Source organism: Kryptolebias marmoratus, linkage group LG5 (assembly GCF_001649575.2).
Source record: "Kryptolebias marmoratus isolate JLee-2015 linkage group LG5, ASM164957v2, whole genome shotgun sequence".
In the NCBI taxonomy this organism is placed as follows: Eukaryota; Metazoa; Chordata; class Actinopteri; order Cyprinodontiformes; family Rivulidae; genus Kryptolebias; species Kryptolebias marmoratus.
The window spans coordinates 20,608,239-20,622,594 of record NC_051434.1 but is presented as its reverse complement, the minus strand read 5'-3'; the positions used below and the strand labels follow the sequence as shown (position 1 = coordinate 20,622,594).

General features: G+C 38.8%; 1 protein-coding gene across 2 annotated transcripts in view; it reads left to right on the top strand.

The window, feature by feature from the left end:
• The window catches only part of LOC108245564 (CMP-N-acetylneuraminate-beta-galactosamide-alpha-2,3-sialyltransferase 1-like), a 20,514-nt gene extending 6,450 nt beyond the window's left edge, over positions 1–14,064 (top strand). For both annotated transcript variants that reach the window (XM_017432594.3, XM_017432593.3), the window contains 3 exons: positions 9,248–9,293; positions 9,377–9,496; positions 10,466–14,064. In XM_017432594.3, the coding sequence (XP_017288083.1) occupies positions 9,248–9,293; positions 9,377–9,496; positions 10,466–10,633 (334 nt within the window). In that variant the 3' untranslated portion in view covers positions 10,634–14,064. The remainder of the gene's footprint in view (positions 1–9,247; positions 9,294–9,376; positions 9,497–10,465) is intronic.
• Positions 14,065–14,356: the final 292 nt, after the last annotated feature.

Below are 14,356 nucleotides of genomic sequence, written 5' to 3'. Positions count from 1 at the left end.
GGCTGGGGAGAGGGAAGTCTGGGTCTCCCTGCTTAGGCTGCTACCCCCGCGACTCGACCCCGGAAAAGCTGAAGAAAATGGATGGATGGATGGAACCTGATCTGATTTCTAGGTCTTTATACAGCTGTTAATAAAGCTAGTAAAAGCACAAATTAATTAGCTTTAGTATAGAAGGCAATAAATCATGCCTTTAGTCTACTGCTTATTCTGTTTGTGACGTGAGCGGTGTCTGAGACTTAAATTATAAAATACTTTAACCCACAACGCCACCCAGGGATTTAACCCCTGGACTGTCAAACTTTCCAGCCTTTACCAAAAAGGGCCGCTAGGTCAGGACAATAAAGAGAGGTGGATCATTGGTCTAAAATTAATAATTTATTTGCACAAGAGTTAAAAATGTAGGCTTACAAAGAATTAAAATCTGGACATAAATATCAAATTATCTATTGCACACTAGCCCATCGACATTCACTGGATACGTCAAACCCAATTAAGAAATAACAAAAAAATATGTTAGTGCACAACAAACAACGTACTGCAACCAAACGGAAAAAAACAAACAAACAAAGCAATCAGTAATAAAATAACAGAACACCAAACATGCAGGCAAATTATACACGAATCGACATGCAACGGAAAAAACAGCATCAGCAAATAAACATGCAGTTAAATTACAAAAGACTCACCATAGGCAGGTTGAGCCCTTGCCTAAATAAAATTAGAATATTAATTGGGTAGTTTGTAATCCAAAGGGTAACGGCATAAAGCAGCAAAACTGGGACAAAACAATAGCCCCTTCAGTAGGAGGTGGAGGCAGCCTCAACGCAGCTGCACACCTTGTGCTGCGCACCTGCTGATCAGGTGCGCACACCTAAATGCCGCAGGAGGAAGGGAGGAGCCACCAAAATTTACGGTCCAAGATCTAGAAGCAAAATTTAATGTTAGCCATAGCACAAAGCCCAAAACGAGCCAGAAAATAAAGCCACTTACCCCGGCGAAAACCACAAGCCCACGGCGCACGCCCAACCACATGCACTCCAGAGAGCAGGAGGAACCCACACAACCCAACTGCAATCCTGAACCCAAGACAGGCATGATTACAGAAACCAGTCTAGAAGTCAGGAACAACAAAAAGGAACCACAAAACTAACCTGGATACGACGATGGCAAGCACAGCGCCTGGCAAAGGCAACGCCCCAAACAATTCACTACAGGAGCGCACAGCACGCTTTCACCAGGAAGCCCCGCAAGACTATGTCTGAGTGCACATAGCTCACACCTGGCTTTAAAGGCGGCGTGGGTGCCACCCACCACTCACCTTAAAGGTAAATTTGCACCGACCTGCCACATGTTGGTAGATACCACTGATCATACACAGATAGTAGCATTGGAAAGCTGTGAGCTGTGCATTACTAATGTGATTCCCGTGACATATTTTGAACAGTTGGCTGTATTTATAATGAAGAAAGCACATGAGTATAAAAACACTTTGTTTTTTTTTTTACTTTTTGTGTTATTTCCTCGCAAACCAGATTTACACCACACATTCAATGGAAGATTTAATCTAAAAGTTAACAAAAGTTTAATTTATGCCCAACAACAGATGCACACATTTCTTCTTGTGCATGCACATACACACATACTGTACACACTTCTTACATGGATCCTACTTTCTGTAGAACAAGTTGTCCTCTGGGGAAATGCAACAAAACCTGAAGGAACACATAAAGCACAGTAGGACATTATCATTTTATAGCTCTATGGGCTGGAGCTCATCAGTGTTGACAGATTTGTTGTTTCAGGCACTATTTCACTTTCCAGTCAGATTTCCAGTCTCCATTAACTGCTCCCCCTGTTGGAGCTTTTGTACTGCTGGATTTTAAATTTGTTTTATTAACTAGGTCTTGAGCAAGACCACTGAGAAATTTGAAAGTTGATGTTCTACAGGAACATTTCATAAGACTGCCAAAGGTTTAGGAAAACATACTTGTCCTGCAGTTTGCAGTGGTAGATTTCAATGGTTTTTGACCTAGGACTTTCAGAGCTTATTTTGTACAATGTCCTCACAAGTTTTAGGGCAGATTGAAATGTTTGGCCCCAAGATATTACAGAATCCCAGTATGTATGTACAACTGGGCAGCCTTTGATGGTAGACATGATTTTATGAGATAAAAACAGTTCAGGTTTTGATGGTTCTAAATACTTTCTTTATATGAGCCTCAAATTTAAGATGAGGGTCCAATACAACACCTCAGTATCTGAACTCAACTACCTTTTGGATTTCCTCCTGCTCAGTAACAACAGTAAATTTATTACCAACCTAACTGAACTAAATACATGAAATAAAAACCAAAAGACTCAAAACTAGTCGAAACAGATCCTGACAGTGCTCTCCCTCTAAGGGAAGTCACAAGATGTCCCAAAAAGCAAACTAACCTTTTTATAGGGAGGAAGGAGGATGGAGAACAAAATTTAAAAACATTCACAAATTCAACATCAACCAGGCAAAAAGGCCAGGGGCAGCAACAAAACAAGTCTAACACAATAAGTCAAAGTGAACGGCCCTAGGCACATTTAAGTATGGATTCAGAGTTCAGACAGATGGCTCTGAACTCATATGGGCAAGGAACAAGAGCTCAAACTAGGAACCGTCCAAACTTTATACTAATTGCTGGGGACTTGGAGACCACTCGGGTGACTCTGGAGATTGTGCAGGAACTGAGAATGATGATGCTGCAGCAGGAACTAAGCCTACAAAGCTTGGAGGGATTAATCTCTGATGGCTGGTTCGACACTGAAGGCTGACTCAGCCTTGCTGTATAGCTCAGCTGCTTGGCTCTGGAGGGTGAAGAAACTGAAGGCACTTGAAAATTGGGAGACATTGCCACTTCTAGGGCTGGAACCGGTGACTCGGCTTTCTATTTGAACTCTGCCTGAAGCATTACGAGTTCAAGCAGTGCATACTGAAAAAGCTCAGCCATCCCTGGCAAGTCCCATAACCCTGGGAGACTCGTAAACTCACCCACCAAATCCTTGGTGTGTAGATTTGGTTTACTAAAAGGATATCTCAAGATGAAATCCTATTTGCATGATTTACTTTATTGAATCAAGACTAAATCTAGCATCAAAGTAGGTAGGCCACATTGTTGTGATAGTAACCTGTTTGTATGACCTTCAACCATCAGGACTATTTGTGAATCAGTGCAAGAAGGTGTGTGTGGGGGGGTTGAGTATGTGTAGCAGAAATAAAGAAAGACTGACTGTGTAGGAAAAAGAAGAAATAAAATATAAAAAAAATTGTTATCAAAAATACTTTACTAATCCCAAAGGGAAATAAAATGCTGTTGTAGCTCATTATACAGGTTGTTATAGATACTGATGGCTGTGGGCAGGAAGGATTTCTTGTAGTGGTCTGTCTCGATGTGTCCTCTGTCCTGGTGTCCTCAAAGAGCCCCACCATGTAAACCTCGCTGGCCTCCTGCAGAGCCATGACGGGCGAGCTCTAGAAGCAGGTAGGTCTTGAAGTCCTGGGCGATCTCTCAGACCAGTTGGTGGAAGGTCAGCTTCCGGATGAGCAGCTTCGTGGACTTGTGGTAGTGGTGGATCTCCCTGAGAGCCACGGTACTGGGCCTGTAGAGGTGAGGCTTCTTGACTCCGCCGGTGGCCGGGGCGTTCTTGCGGGCAGCTTTGGTGGCGAGCTGCTTCCTGGGAGCTTTACCTCTGGTGGATTTACAGGTAGTCTGCTTGGTTCTGGCCATGAGTTCTTCACGTGTAACACCGAAGAGTAAAAGATGTTAATCAGCTGCTCTGAATTGTGGAAAAAGCCACCTTTTAGTTATGGTTACGCATCATAACAAAATGTCCAAAAATAAAAAGGTTTCAGTACAAATCTTTCCAGCTGCACAAAATTGAGAAAATAATCATCCCAAAGTAATTTACACCTAGAAAAAAAGAGGAATAAAGTCTTCAAAAGCAATATCTCAGAATGAATATAACAGAGCTACTCAAACATGCAGCCACCTTGAAAAGCATAATTCTAGAAGCCAAACAAAGTAAACATCATCAGTGAACAAAGTAAACTAAACAAAGCAGTTTGCTACCTAGAGATGCACAGTTAAAAGAGTGTCATGAACAGTAGAAGCCTTGCCAACTACACTGCCCCCCCCACTAAAAAAACAAACAAAAAAAAAACAGCCTCCCTCCCTCTGTGCAGGCCAAGCCCAGGACACAATAGCCTGGCCCCCAGAGAGAAGCCACCCAACACCAAGAAGAAGACCCCTTTGGAAAAAAAAAGTTCAGAAGAAAACTCAGATGACCCAGCTTTCTACTAGCATTTAAATGCAACATCTACGCACAAATCTGGGAGTTCCCCGGAAGCGTGAAATGAGTCTCAAAAACAGTTGTGCACTCGTAACTGGATCTGTACGTAACTGCAGTTTTGTGTGTGTGTATCTGGCGACTTGTGTGTACTTTTTTAACATTTGGAGGGGTAGGAAAAGGTTTATTTTCTTTTTAAGGCTTACAATCATGTTTCACAGATACAACTATCCAAACTTACACACAAAGATGCTTACACGAGTTACAAATACATTTTTACACACGCACAAATATTTTTACACACGCACAAATCCTTTTACACACACACAAATATTTTTACACACGCACAGATATTTTGAGAATATTTTCACTCCATATAAACCTGCTTTTTCCAGCCTTTGTAGTATGGCATGGAAACGGACATCGTGTTCTTCCTGGTTGCATTCCCACACAAGCAGATCATCAATGTGACAAATCACTCCCTCCAGTCCTTCAAATCCCACCACCATTATACGCTGGAAATGCTCAGGCACAGAGTCGAAGGGAAGTCGATTAAAATGGAAACACCCAAACGGTGTTATGAATGTGGTGAGCTTGACTGAATCCTTTGAAAAGGGAATTTGCAAAAATCCCATATTGGCATCCAGTTTGCTGAACACTTTGGCTCCAGTCAGCATTCCCATAGTTTGATCAACTGAAGGCAGTATATACCTTTCTCTGTGAGCGCACCTATTTAGTCCTGTAAAATCCATCTCAGTCTGGAACTGTTTGGTTTTGGGACGACCACCAAGCCAGCACATCAATCTGTAGGTTCCTCCACCCATCTGATGACACCCAGTTTTCTCCATTCTGCTGAGTTCCTCTTTTACTTTTCCTACTAGAGGCAGGGAAATTCTCCTAAGGATTTTGAGTGAGTATGGCACCACATCAGGTTTGAGTTTAATGTGGTATGTGTGCTGCACCTCACCTTGTCCATTGCAGAGTCTGGGATACTCTGTTTTTAAAGTGTCCATTGATATAGAGTTCACGTGCACCAGAAGAACAGGAGCTGTGATGGCAGGCAATCCAAGCAGCGATGTGTTGAGTTTTTTAACGACATAGACCTTTGCTATTGTACGCTTGTCTCAATAGGTAACCTGTAGTTTTGTGTAACCTGCAACCTCCAGTGGTGTTCAGCCAGGGCCTAACAGGGGTTTTGCTGGTTTGAGAAGAATAAGCTTTTCAGCACTGGGTAACAGTCTGTTCAAATCTGTCTGAGCCATGGCTGTGACATTTGCTCCAATATCAAGCTTAAATGTTAGTTTCATTTATTTATTTGTCAACTGTCCATGCCTGGTTATCTGTAGTCACAGAGCCAAGGAAGAAACTTTACTCTGCCCTTCTCCTCTTCGATGCTTTGTACCTTTTTGCTGAATCGGCACATATGCTGATAATGTCCTTTCTTCCCACAGAAATGACATTTTGCTTCATTACCAGACACTTGTGTTTAGGTTAGGGGGAGCCTCTGCACCTGAAGCACTTTATACTTGATGTGCTTTTATTTTTACTAGATGTGTTTTTGCACTTTTATTATTGAACTTGTTGTATTTGTTTTTTCAAGCTGTCATCTGCTTTTAACAACTATCAACAGAGCTGACACTTGTCTGCATTACACTGGCTTCACATCTCAGCACACTTTGTTGCCTTTTAATCCCTTCTGATTGTCTTGCCATGTTTACATCTTTCTCCAAGTCCAAATTTTTCTGCATTTGCATCTGACAGTCTGGTGTCTGCTAAGCTTACTACAATTCTGTCCCTTAATAATTCGTGGTGGATTGGTCCATAATTGCAGTGCTTTGCTAATGCATGCAGGGCAGTAACAAATGCATTCACTGTTTCGTTTGGCTTTTGTTTACGCATATTAAATCTTGAGTGCTCATAAATGATGTTTTTCTTTACAATGAAAAAATGTTGGAAATCCTCTTTCACTTTTTCATACTGGCTCTGGTCTGCATTGTTTAGCTTTAATTCTCTCAGGAGGTCATCCACTTAGTCTCCTATGCAATATATCAGGGTGTTTACCTGGTTTTCATCCAAACTCAGTGACAAGTTACTGGCCTAGCAGAACCTCTCAAAGCAACAGATCCATTTTGTCCATTGATGTGGCTTAGAAAAATCAAAGGGCTCTGGCGGCTGGATAGTGCTGGGAGTATTAGCCACAATGCTAACTCCTGCCCTTGGATGCCTGTTGTATTTGTATTTGTCTTCTCTGTTATTAGTGAAGTGAAGTGAGATTTATTTATATAGCACTTTTCAGCAACAAGACGATCCAAAGTGCTGTACAACAGAAACAAAAACAGAATCCAATACAGTAGGTACATAATGAAAGACAAAAAAACCCCCACATCAATCATGTATAATCTAAATGAATCATGTAAAATCTAAATGAAATATAGGATAATCTAAATAAAATCACGAAAATCACGACATCTCACAAATCGCTGTTGCTCATTTTTCCCCTTCTTATCCACTCCAGACGGACCATGGGAGTGTCTCCTCACCAACAAACAACTTCTGACACCATTTCATGTTCTTGATTAGAGCAAACGAAAACGTGGAACATTTATTATTCACAGTGGTGGCTGGTGGTGATATTTGTCGGGTGGGCTAACAGATATGTAATAAAACGCTGCAGTTTGGATTCCAACAACAGAAGCATCCAGTTTAAAATAAAGAAAACTGGCTATAAATTGATATTATGTCTTTTTTCAGCACAAACACAACCTTAAAACAAACCACCACCAAAAACCAAGCTTACATAGAGCCTCTGTCAGCTGTCCAATATGTAATTCCTCTGCATTGAGAGTTTCAACTATAATTATTTCAGATGTTTTTTTCCCCAGTTGGACAGCTTTGCATAACACTGAACCACACAATTACTGATCACACTGATAAAATCAAATCAAACAAGACATGTAATATTGGAAAGTTGTCAGGAATGGTGGAGACGAAGGCGATACCAGAGCGCAGACTCATCTTTGAAACGGAAACTAATTTATTGAGTAAATGAAAAACAGAAAACAAAAAGCTGACGTGGCAGCAAAAAAAAACTAACAAAACATCCAGAGGTGGCAAGGCTTGGCAAGACAACGAGGGTACAGGGTCCAACATTAACACAAGAACTACAATGATTCGACGGGGAAGTGGAGGAGATGACCAGGTTTTAAACACTGAGGGAGAGATGATACTTGGGTGCAGCTGAGGATATGATGAGGAACAGGTGAGGTGGGCTTGGCCGGCAGGACTGGAAAAACCCTGAGGAGGTGAACACAGAAAACCTAAAAGACAACCAAAGCAAAACAAGAACCACAAAAACACCAGAAACTATGACAAAAGTGCTTTTTTTTTTTTAAATGAAACTTAACTTATTTAAAAAGAAGCTCACTCTGACAACTTTTCTGGGATGTAAAAAGGTTAATAATCACCTCGTTAAAGATTTGTTAGCTACACTTGCTGTTAGTTAGTCCTTTCACTAAAACCAGGTCACAGAAAAACTTTGGTTTTGCCGGTTTTCCTTTTTTGGATATCCTTTGGTCCATCTGCCACAACCTCTTCACTTCCGGTTTCCCTCCCAAGAACATTAAGGAAATAGGAAATCGGGTGAGAAATAAAATAAAATAAATGAACAAAATAATAATAAGCTGCCTCGTTTATATTTGGCTTGCTTGCCATAGTAACTACATCAGTCTACGACAAACCACGCCCACATACACTCGCGCTCGAGACACGTTATTGTGCGTACACCCTGATTGGCTAAAGCAGTGGTTCCCAAATATTTTCTTCTGGGCCCCCCTATGGATTACAATGAAATCCTGCACCCCCCCCTAAAAAAAAAAAAAATTAAAAATCAGCTGGGCATACACATCGTTCAATCAGACATAAACCTATACACATATTTTGTTTTCAAACTCCATTGAAGTTTATTTCACACTTCAGGTTGCAACAAAACAAACTACAAACCATCTTCACAATGAAACACTTTTGTGTAACTGCTTTTTTTGTTTGTTTTATACTGTAGAAGCGTATTCTTTGCTGTCAGTGTTATTTCAAATATATTTCTTTTTTTTTATTTGTAACAATATTCAACTTTGCTATCATCAATACATTTTAAAAAAGCCTCAGTGCAAAATGGGGTTAAAAACCTGTTCATTATGCTTAGTCAGGCACTGTTTTTTTTTTTTTTTCATCCGTCCCGCGCCCCCAATGCAATGGCACTGTGCGCCACACACTTTGGGAACCACTGGGCTAAAGCCTGAAGTCTTGGGCTGACTCTGTGCTGAACTAAATTAACCCAAATGAGCGGCAAACAGAAGGGGGTGGGACAAGACGGCTGTCAATCATTCTTTACGAAGAAATTACATTCAGTGAACGGGGCTGTGAAAAGTTAGCCCTTTAGAAAGACTGGGGTTTTCTCAAGACTGTAAGGGCACCAGTTATATTGTAAATTTCAAAAATATGATATGGTATTTTTAATTTGTGTTTATTAAGTATTTTAACATTTTTATTGTAAACACTAGGGAGGGCTTTTCCCTACTAGCTCACTTATACCAGCCATCGCTGATTATTCATGAACTCCACAAAGTTCTTTTTGGCATTAGTGATATGTGGTTTTTTAGCAGAGTTTATGATCACTCGCACTTAAAAATTTAGTTTTGTTGACTCTTTCAATTTAAACTCCATTTAATTTATATCCAAATTGTGTCTACCCCCACCAAACAACATACATTTAGTTTTATTTTCATTAAAAGACAACTTATTGACATCACCCCATTTTTACTACTACTGTACTGTATGTATGTATGTTTGCATGTATGTATTTCTGTATGCATGCACTATATATGTACTGTATTTATTTATATAATTTTAAGCCATCTCATGCTGTTTTCAACAGATCATATGCAAGTGTAAAGTCTACAGTAAAAGCTAACAAAGATTTGGTGAGTATGGTATAGAATGAAATAAACCTTTTTTCTTGCAAAGAATAAATTTCAATAAACTGAAAGCTACTGATTTATTCCAGGTGATGGTGGTCAATCCAGCTTTGATGAAGCATGCTCATGTGGTGTGGCTGAAAAAGAAGGGAGATTATCCATCCACTGGCTTTATGACATTGATTCTCGCTCTTCACATGTGTGATGAGGTAAATTCATATGATTGTTTTTTTTCTGAGAATGCTATGAAGTTCCCTGTTTCTGAATGAGATCTTTGATATAAAAATAGCATGTGATTTTCAAGACCTTCAAGTATGACCATCATTATCACTTGCTGCCTAAGAAAATAATGTTTTTGTCCATGTCTGTGTGTTTGTTTGTTTGTAGAGTTAGCAAAATATCTCAAGATTCATTGAACAGATTTTATTGAAACTCTTAGAAATTGATCACTGGATGTACATCTCTTACTGACACACATTTGGAGTTAATTCAATTCGTCGATGGCTACCACAACCAAACAACTTTAACAAACAAAAATATGGCTTTAAATCAGCCAATTTACACACACTGAGCAAAAAATTGATGTAGTTGAGAGTCACTCTCTACTTTTATTCAGAGCACTAAATAGGCAAGATCTGTTTTAACACTTTAAAACTATTGAACTCAACTCTGCCTGTTTGTTAGTGAAATATCTTTAGAACTGGACAGATTTTGAAGAAAAGTTTCAGAAAGCAATCACTGGATGAACATCTGCAAATAATTAATTTTTGTCAACCCAATTTGAAATGGTCACAGCCAATCAACTTAAGCCATCACCAAAATGGCTATAACTCAGTTATAATTTTGTGTGGCAGTAGTTGAAAGTCATCCTCAATACATACTTGAAGCGCTAACAGATCATAAAAGATCCGGCAATATTGCAAAAAAATGGCCATATTGTCATTTACCATGTTTGACCAAAACAGCTATAACTCAGTTATTGCTGTTTTAAACTCTGCCATGGAAGGCAGAGGGTGACATGCATTTTAATTTTAATTTATTATGTGTTTTTTTGTTTTTGACCCTCCAAAGTGGTTGTGACCGTTCCAGAATAGTTTTAAATTGCTGCCATTTAGGGCAGGAAAAGACCACCGCCTTACTGAACCCACTGAATAAGCTTCACTTGATTGTGTTTCTAGGTCCACGTGTTCGGTTTTGGAGCAGACAGCGATGGAAACTGGAGCCACTACTTTGAAGTATTAAAAAACAAAAAGTTTAAAACTGGAAACCATCCCGGGCAACACGAATTTACAGTTATAGAAAAACTGGCTAACCAAAAGACAATCAAGTTCTATCGAGGCTATTGAGCCTTCTCTTAGAACATACAGAACTTTGCTACTCCTATAAAAAGTAAATCTATTACTGAAAAGCATTCATGATCCTGCTTTAACTTACTTCAGTTTTATCCTAAATTAATTAAAGAAAATAAAAGCCACAGTCTTTGCAAAATGATTGCAAAAAAAAGGGATGGACAGGGATTATACGACTATTTTTAGTCTTCCGTATATATTAAATTTATACTGTGGGATTAGGCAGATTGAAACAGTTTTATTTAAGGAAAAAAATGCATGTTTTTAAAGTTTTATGGGAAAAGAAAACAAACTTCTTATAGATCTGTCCTGAATGATGCTGATAGTTTCATTCCCACCAAATTTTATTCAACACATTTTACATCCTCTCTTCAGATGGGTGTCACCCACCCAAATGTTTTAACTTTAACTAAAACAGACATTATTCAGCTTCATTATTACTCAATAAGACTATTTTTCTATTTAACTAGAGTTTGTTTAATTAATTAATTGTTCAGTCCTTATTCACATGCACAAACTAGACTCAAACAAGGCATTCTGAGCTGCATTAAAACAAAAAGAAACTGTCAATTTTAGCATTTTTTAAAAGCCTATACATAAGAAGGGTCTTAACATTCTGTCTTTTATAGATTGGAAACTTAATGTTATTAAGATTAAATCATTTTAATACCTGCCTCTAATATCTTTGACAACCTGCCTTGAGGACCAAGTCTGGTCATTTTTTAAGTGATTTTCTGTCTAATAACTATCAATAGTTAGTACCTTATCAATGGCATCAGTCATAGATCACAGAGTATATAAAAAAGGACAAAAACCTTTTTCCAGGTTAGGCTAATGGCTTGCTAAATGAGTGCTAGTTTTAAATGATTATTCAGGATTTTAAAACAACCATTTCTCAAAATGGCATACAGGTGTGGAAAAACACTACATTACCTAATATTAAACCTCCACACTTTTGCATGAAACCAATTAGATTGTCTTGTTTTCTCAACCGACCAACATCCATGTTACTACACAAGTGTACACTCATTGGCCACTTTATTAGGTACACCTTCCATGATATGAATCTCCTGTTCTACCAGATCTCAAAAGTGCTGGATTAGATTGAGATCTGATGACTGTGGCGGCCTAGAGTCCAGTGAAATGAGAACCTTCAGACCAGGCAGTGGTTTTCCAAACTCTTATTGTCAAGTTTTGGTGAGTCTGCGTGAATTGTAGCCTCAGTTCCCTGTTCTTTGATGACAGGTGTGGCACTTGGTGTGGTCTTCTGCTGCCACAGCCTATCTGCTTTAGAGTTGGATATGTTGTGTGTACAGAGATGGTGTTCTGCAGATGTTAGTTGGATCAAGGGGGGTTTTGAGTTACTGTTGCCCTTCTGGTCCTCTCAAACCAGTCTGCCCATTCTCCTCTGACTTCGGACATCAAAAAGGCATTTTTGTCCACACAACTGCCGCTGATTGGATATTTTCTTTATTTATGAGCCTCCTTCATAAACCTTAGAGATGGCTGTGTGTGGAAATGCCAGCAGATCATCAGTTTCTGAAATACTCAGACCAGACCATCAGGCACCAAAAATCTCACAGTGCTCAAAGTTACTTAAACCTCCTTTTTTTCCTGTTCTGATGCTCAGATTGAACTTCAGCAAGTCATCTTCACCACATCTAGATACCTAAATGCACTCAGTTACTGCCATTTTTATTAACAAGCAATGAAACAGGTAGATCTAATGAAGTGACCAGTGAGTGTACATGTTCTGAGCATATACCATAATATAGTCTATGCTCAGCACATCAACATAATGCTCAGCGCACATGCATTCACATAGTAGCACAGCCTATTTTTGGTAGGAAAAACACCAACAGCCTGAACAAACAGTGTCATGCAAAAGTGTAGAGGTTTAATATTACCTAATGTTGCATCCTTTCACACCACTCTTCTGTCTTTGAGAAATGGATGTTTTATAAGCCTGTAAAACAATTTTAAAAGGTACCCTCATTTGGCTAATCATTAGCCTAGCCCGGAGGAAGACTTCTGACCATTTTATTCATACTCCATGTTGTACAATGTCACGGTTAATAAGGTACTGACTACCACAAGCCACAGTATGGATTTCTACAGCACATCACTGTGCCCCTAATAGCACATTCATTATTATTATTGCTTCTTTTAGATCCTGAAATATGGATGGCAGAAAATGTAATGCAGCTTTATCAGGACAAACATCATTAATTTTCATTAGTACCAAAACTCAGAGAGACAGAAGAAGTATTTAAATACCATAAACAAAGACTGTCAATATATATATATATATCTATAAGAGCAAGTTAAAAATCATGGAGTCATTTTAAAACAGAAATGTAGAAAAAAATTAATGCAGTTAACTCAAAATATGCACAAAATTTCAAAGTTTCTGTCATGGATATCTGTTTTTAGTTATTGAAGCCTTCAAAAAGTTACCTTTTGGCTTTTAATTATACCTTAAAGTAAGAAATAATATCCATTGTGAGAAATGTTCTATTTTATATTATTATTATTATTGTTGTTATTATTAGTATTATTATTATTATCCTGAAATCTTGAGGGCAGGATTGATTTGCTCCACAATGACATATTGGATATTGTCAAGGGATGTGAGTCGAGGTCAGCCCGAATCCCACTCTCAGAGGCTGTGTGCATGTACGTAATACAATCAGGACACGATTGGGCAAAAAATTAAGGTATTTTTAGTCATAAGTTGATTGAAAGCAAAACTAAGAATATTTAAAATTAGGAAGTGCAAATAGTGTGTTTCTGCTCATGTTTTATGTCTAATGGGGATTACAAAAGTTGAGGTGCGGTCCTGAACGGTTGAGGTAAAATGAGGAAGTAGTTTGAAGCTGCACAAACCAGATAGGGTCACAGTGAGGGTGTATCCAGCTAAAAACAGACTAACAGGCAATCAATTAAAAATGAATCATTAAATAATCATATATAAAGGTGATTTGTGTGTTTAAGTATTTAATCAGTAATACTCATATAGAATGATTAAATGTGTGATTAAAGTGTGAATGATCAATGAGCATAATGTGACAGTACTAATGAAGAGACCACAGCTTAAAATGGTCAAGAGGTTAGGAGTGAAGAAAAAAACGTTTACGAAAATTTGTGAGGACAAATTTGTGCAACTTCTCCGCATTGCTCAGAATTAAGGGCGGTTGTTTACGAAAACGTTGCTCAGTTGATGAGGTGAAAAGTTAGGGTTTTTCCAGAAGCTATGACATTTGATAAGTCTAGCATCAGATAATTAGATTTTAGTAAAAATATGAGCCTTATTAAATTGGTGAGTGTTTCACAGTTTATTTGACGCTATACTATTTCTGTGCAGGTAAGGAAAGAAAAAAAAAAGAAAGGATGGAGAAAATAAGTTGAAGAAAAGCAGAAGTTGGCAGCACAGGAAAGGAAAGAGGAAGGGCAATTAGAAGAAAAATAGGTAGACGGAGCAGAGAAGTCGGGTTCTGAAGTCGCGGTGGGTCCAGCAGAAAGTATTTATGGGCGCTCTGATTATGTAGAAGTGACAGCTACCAAAATCTGAGCCTAGAAACTCCAATTTTTCACCCCACAGCTGCATGCTTCAACCTGGAGTCGGCTGGGCCAGATTTTTACAATTCAACAGCCAAACTTCTAAGTCCGAGACTGAAGAGAGGTCACTTTGGACCTATTTTCTCTTATCCACATATTCTC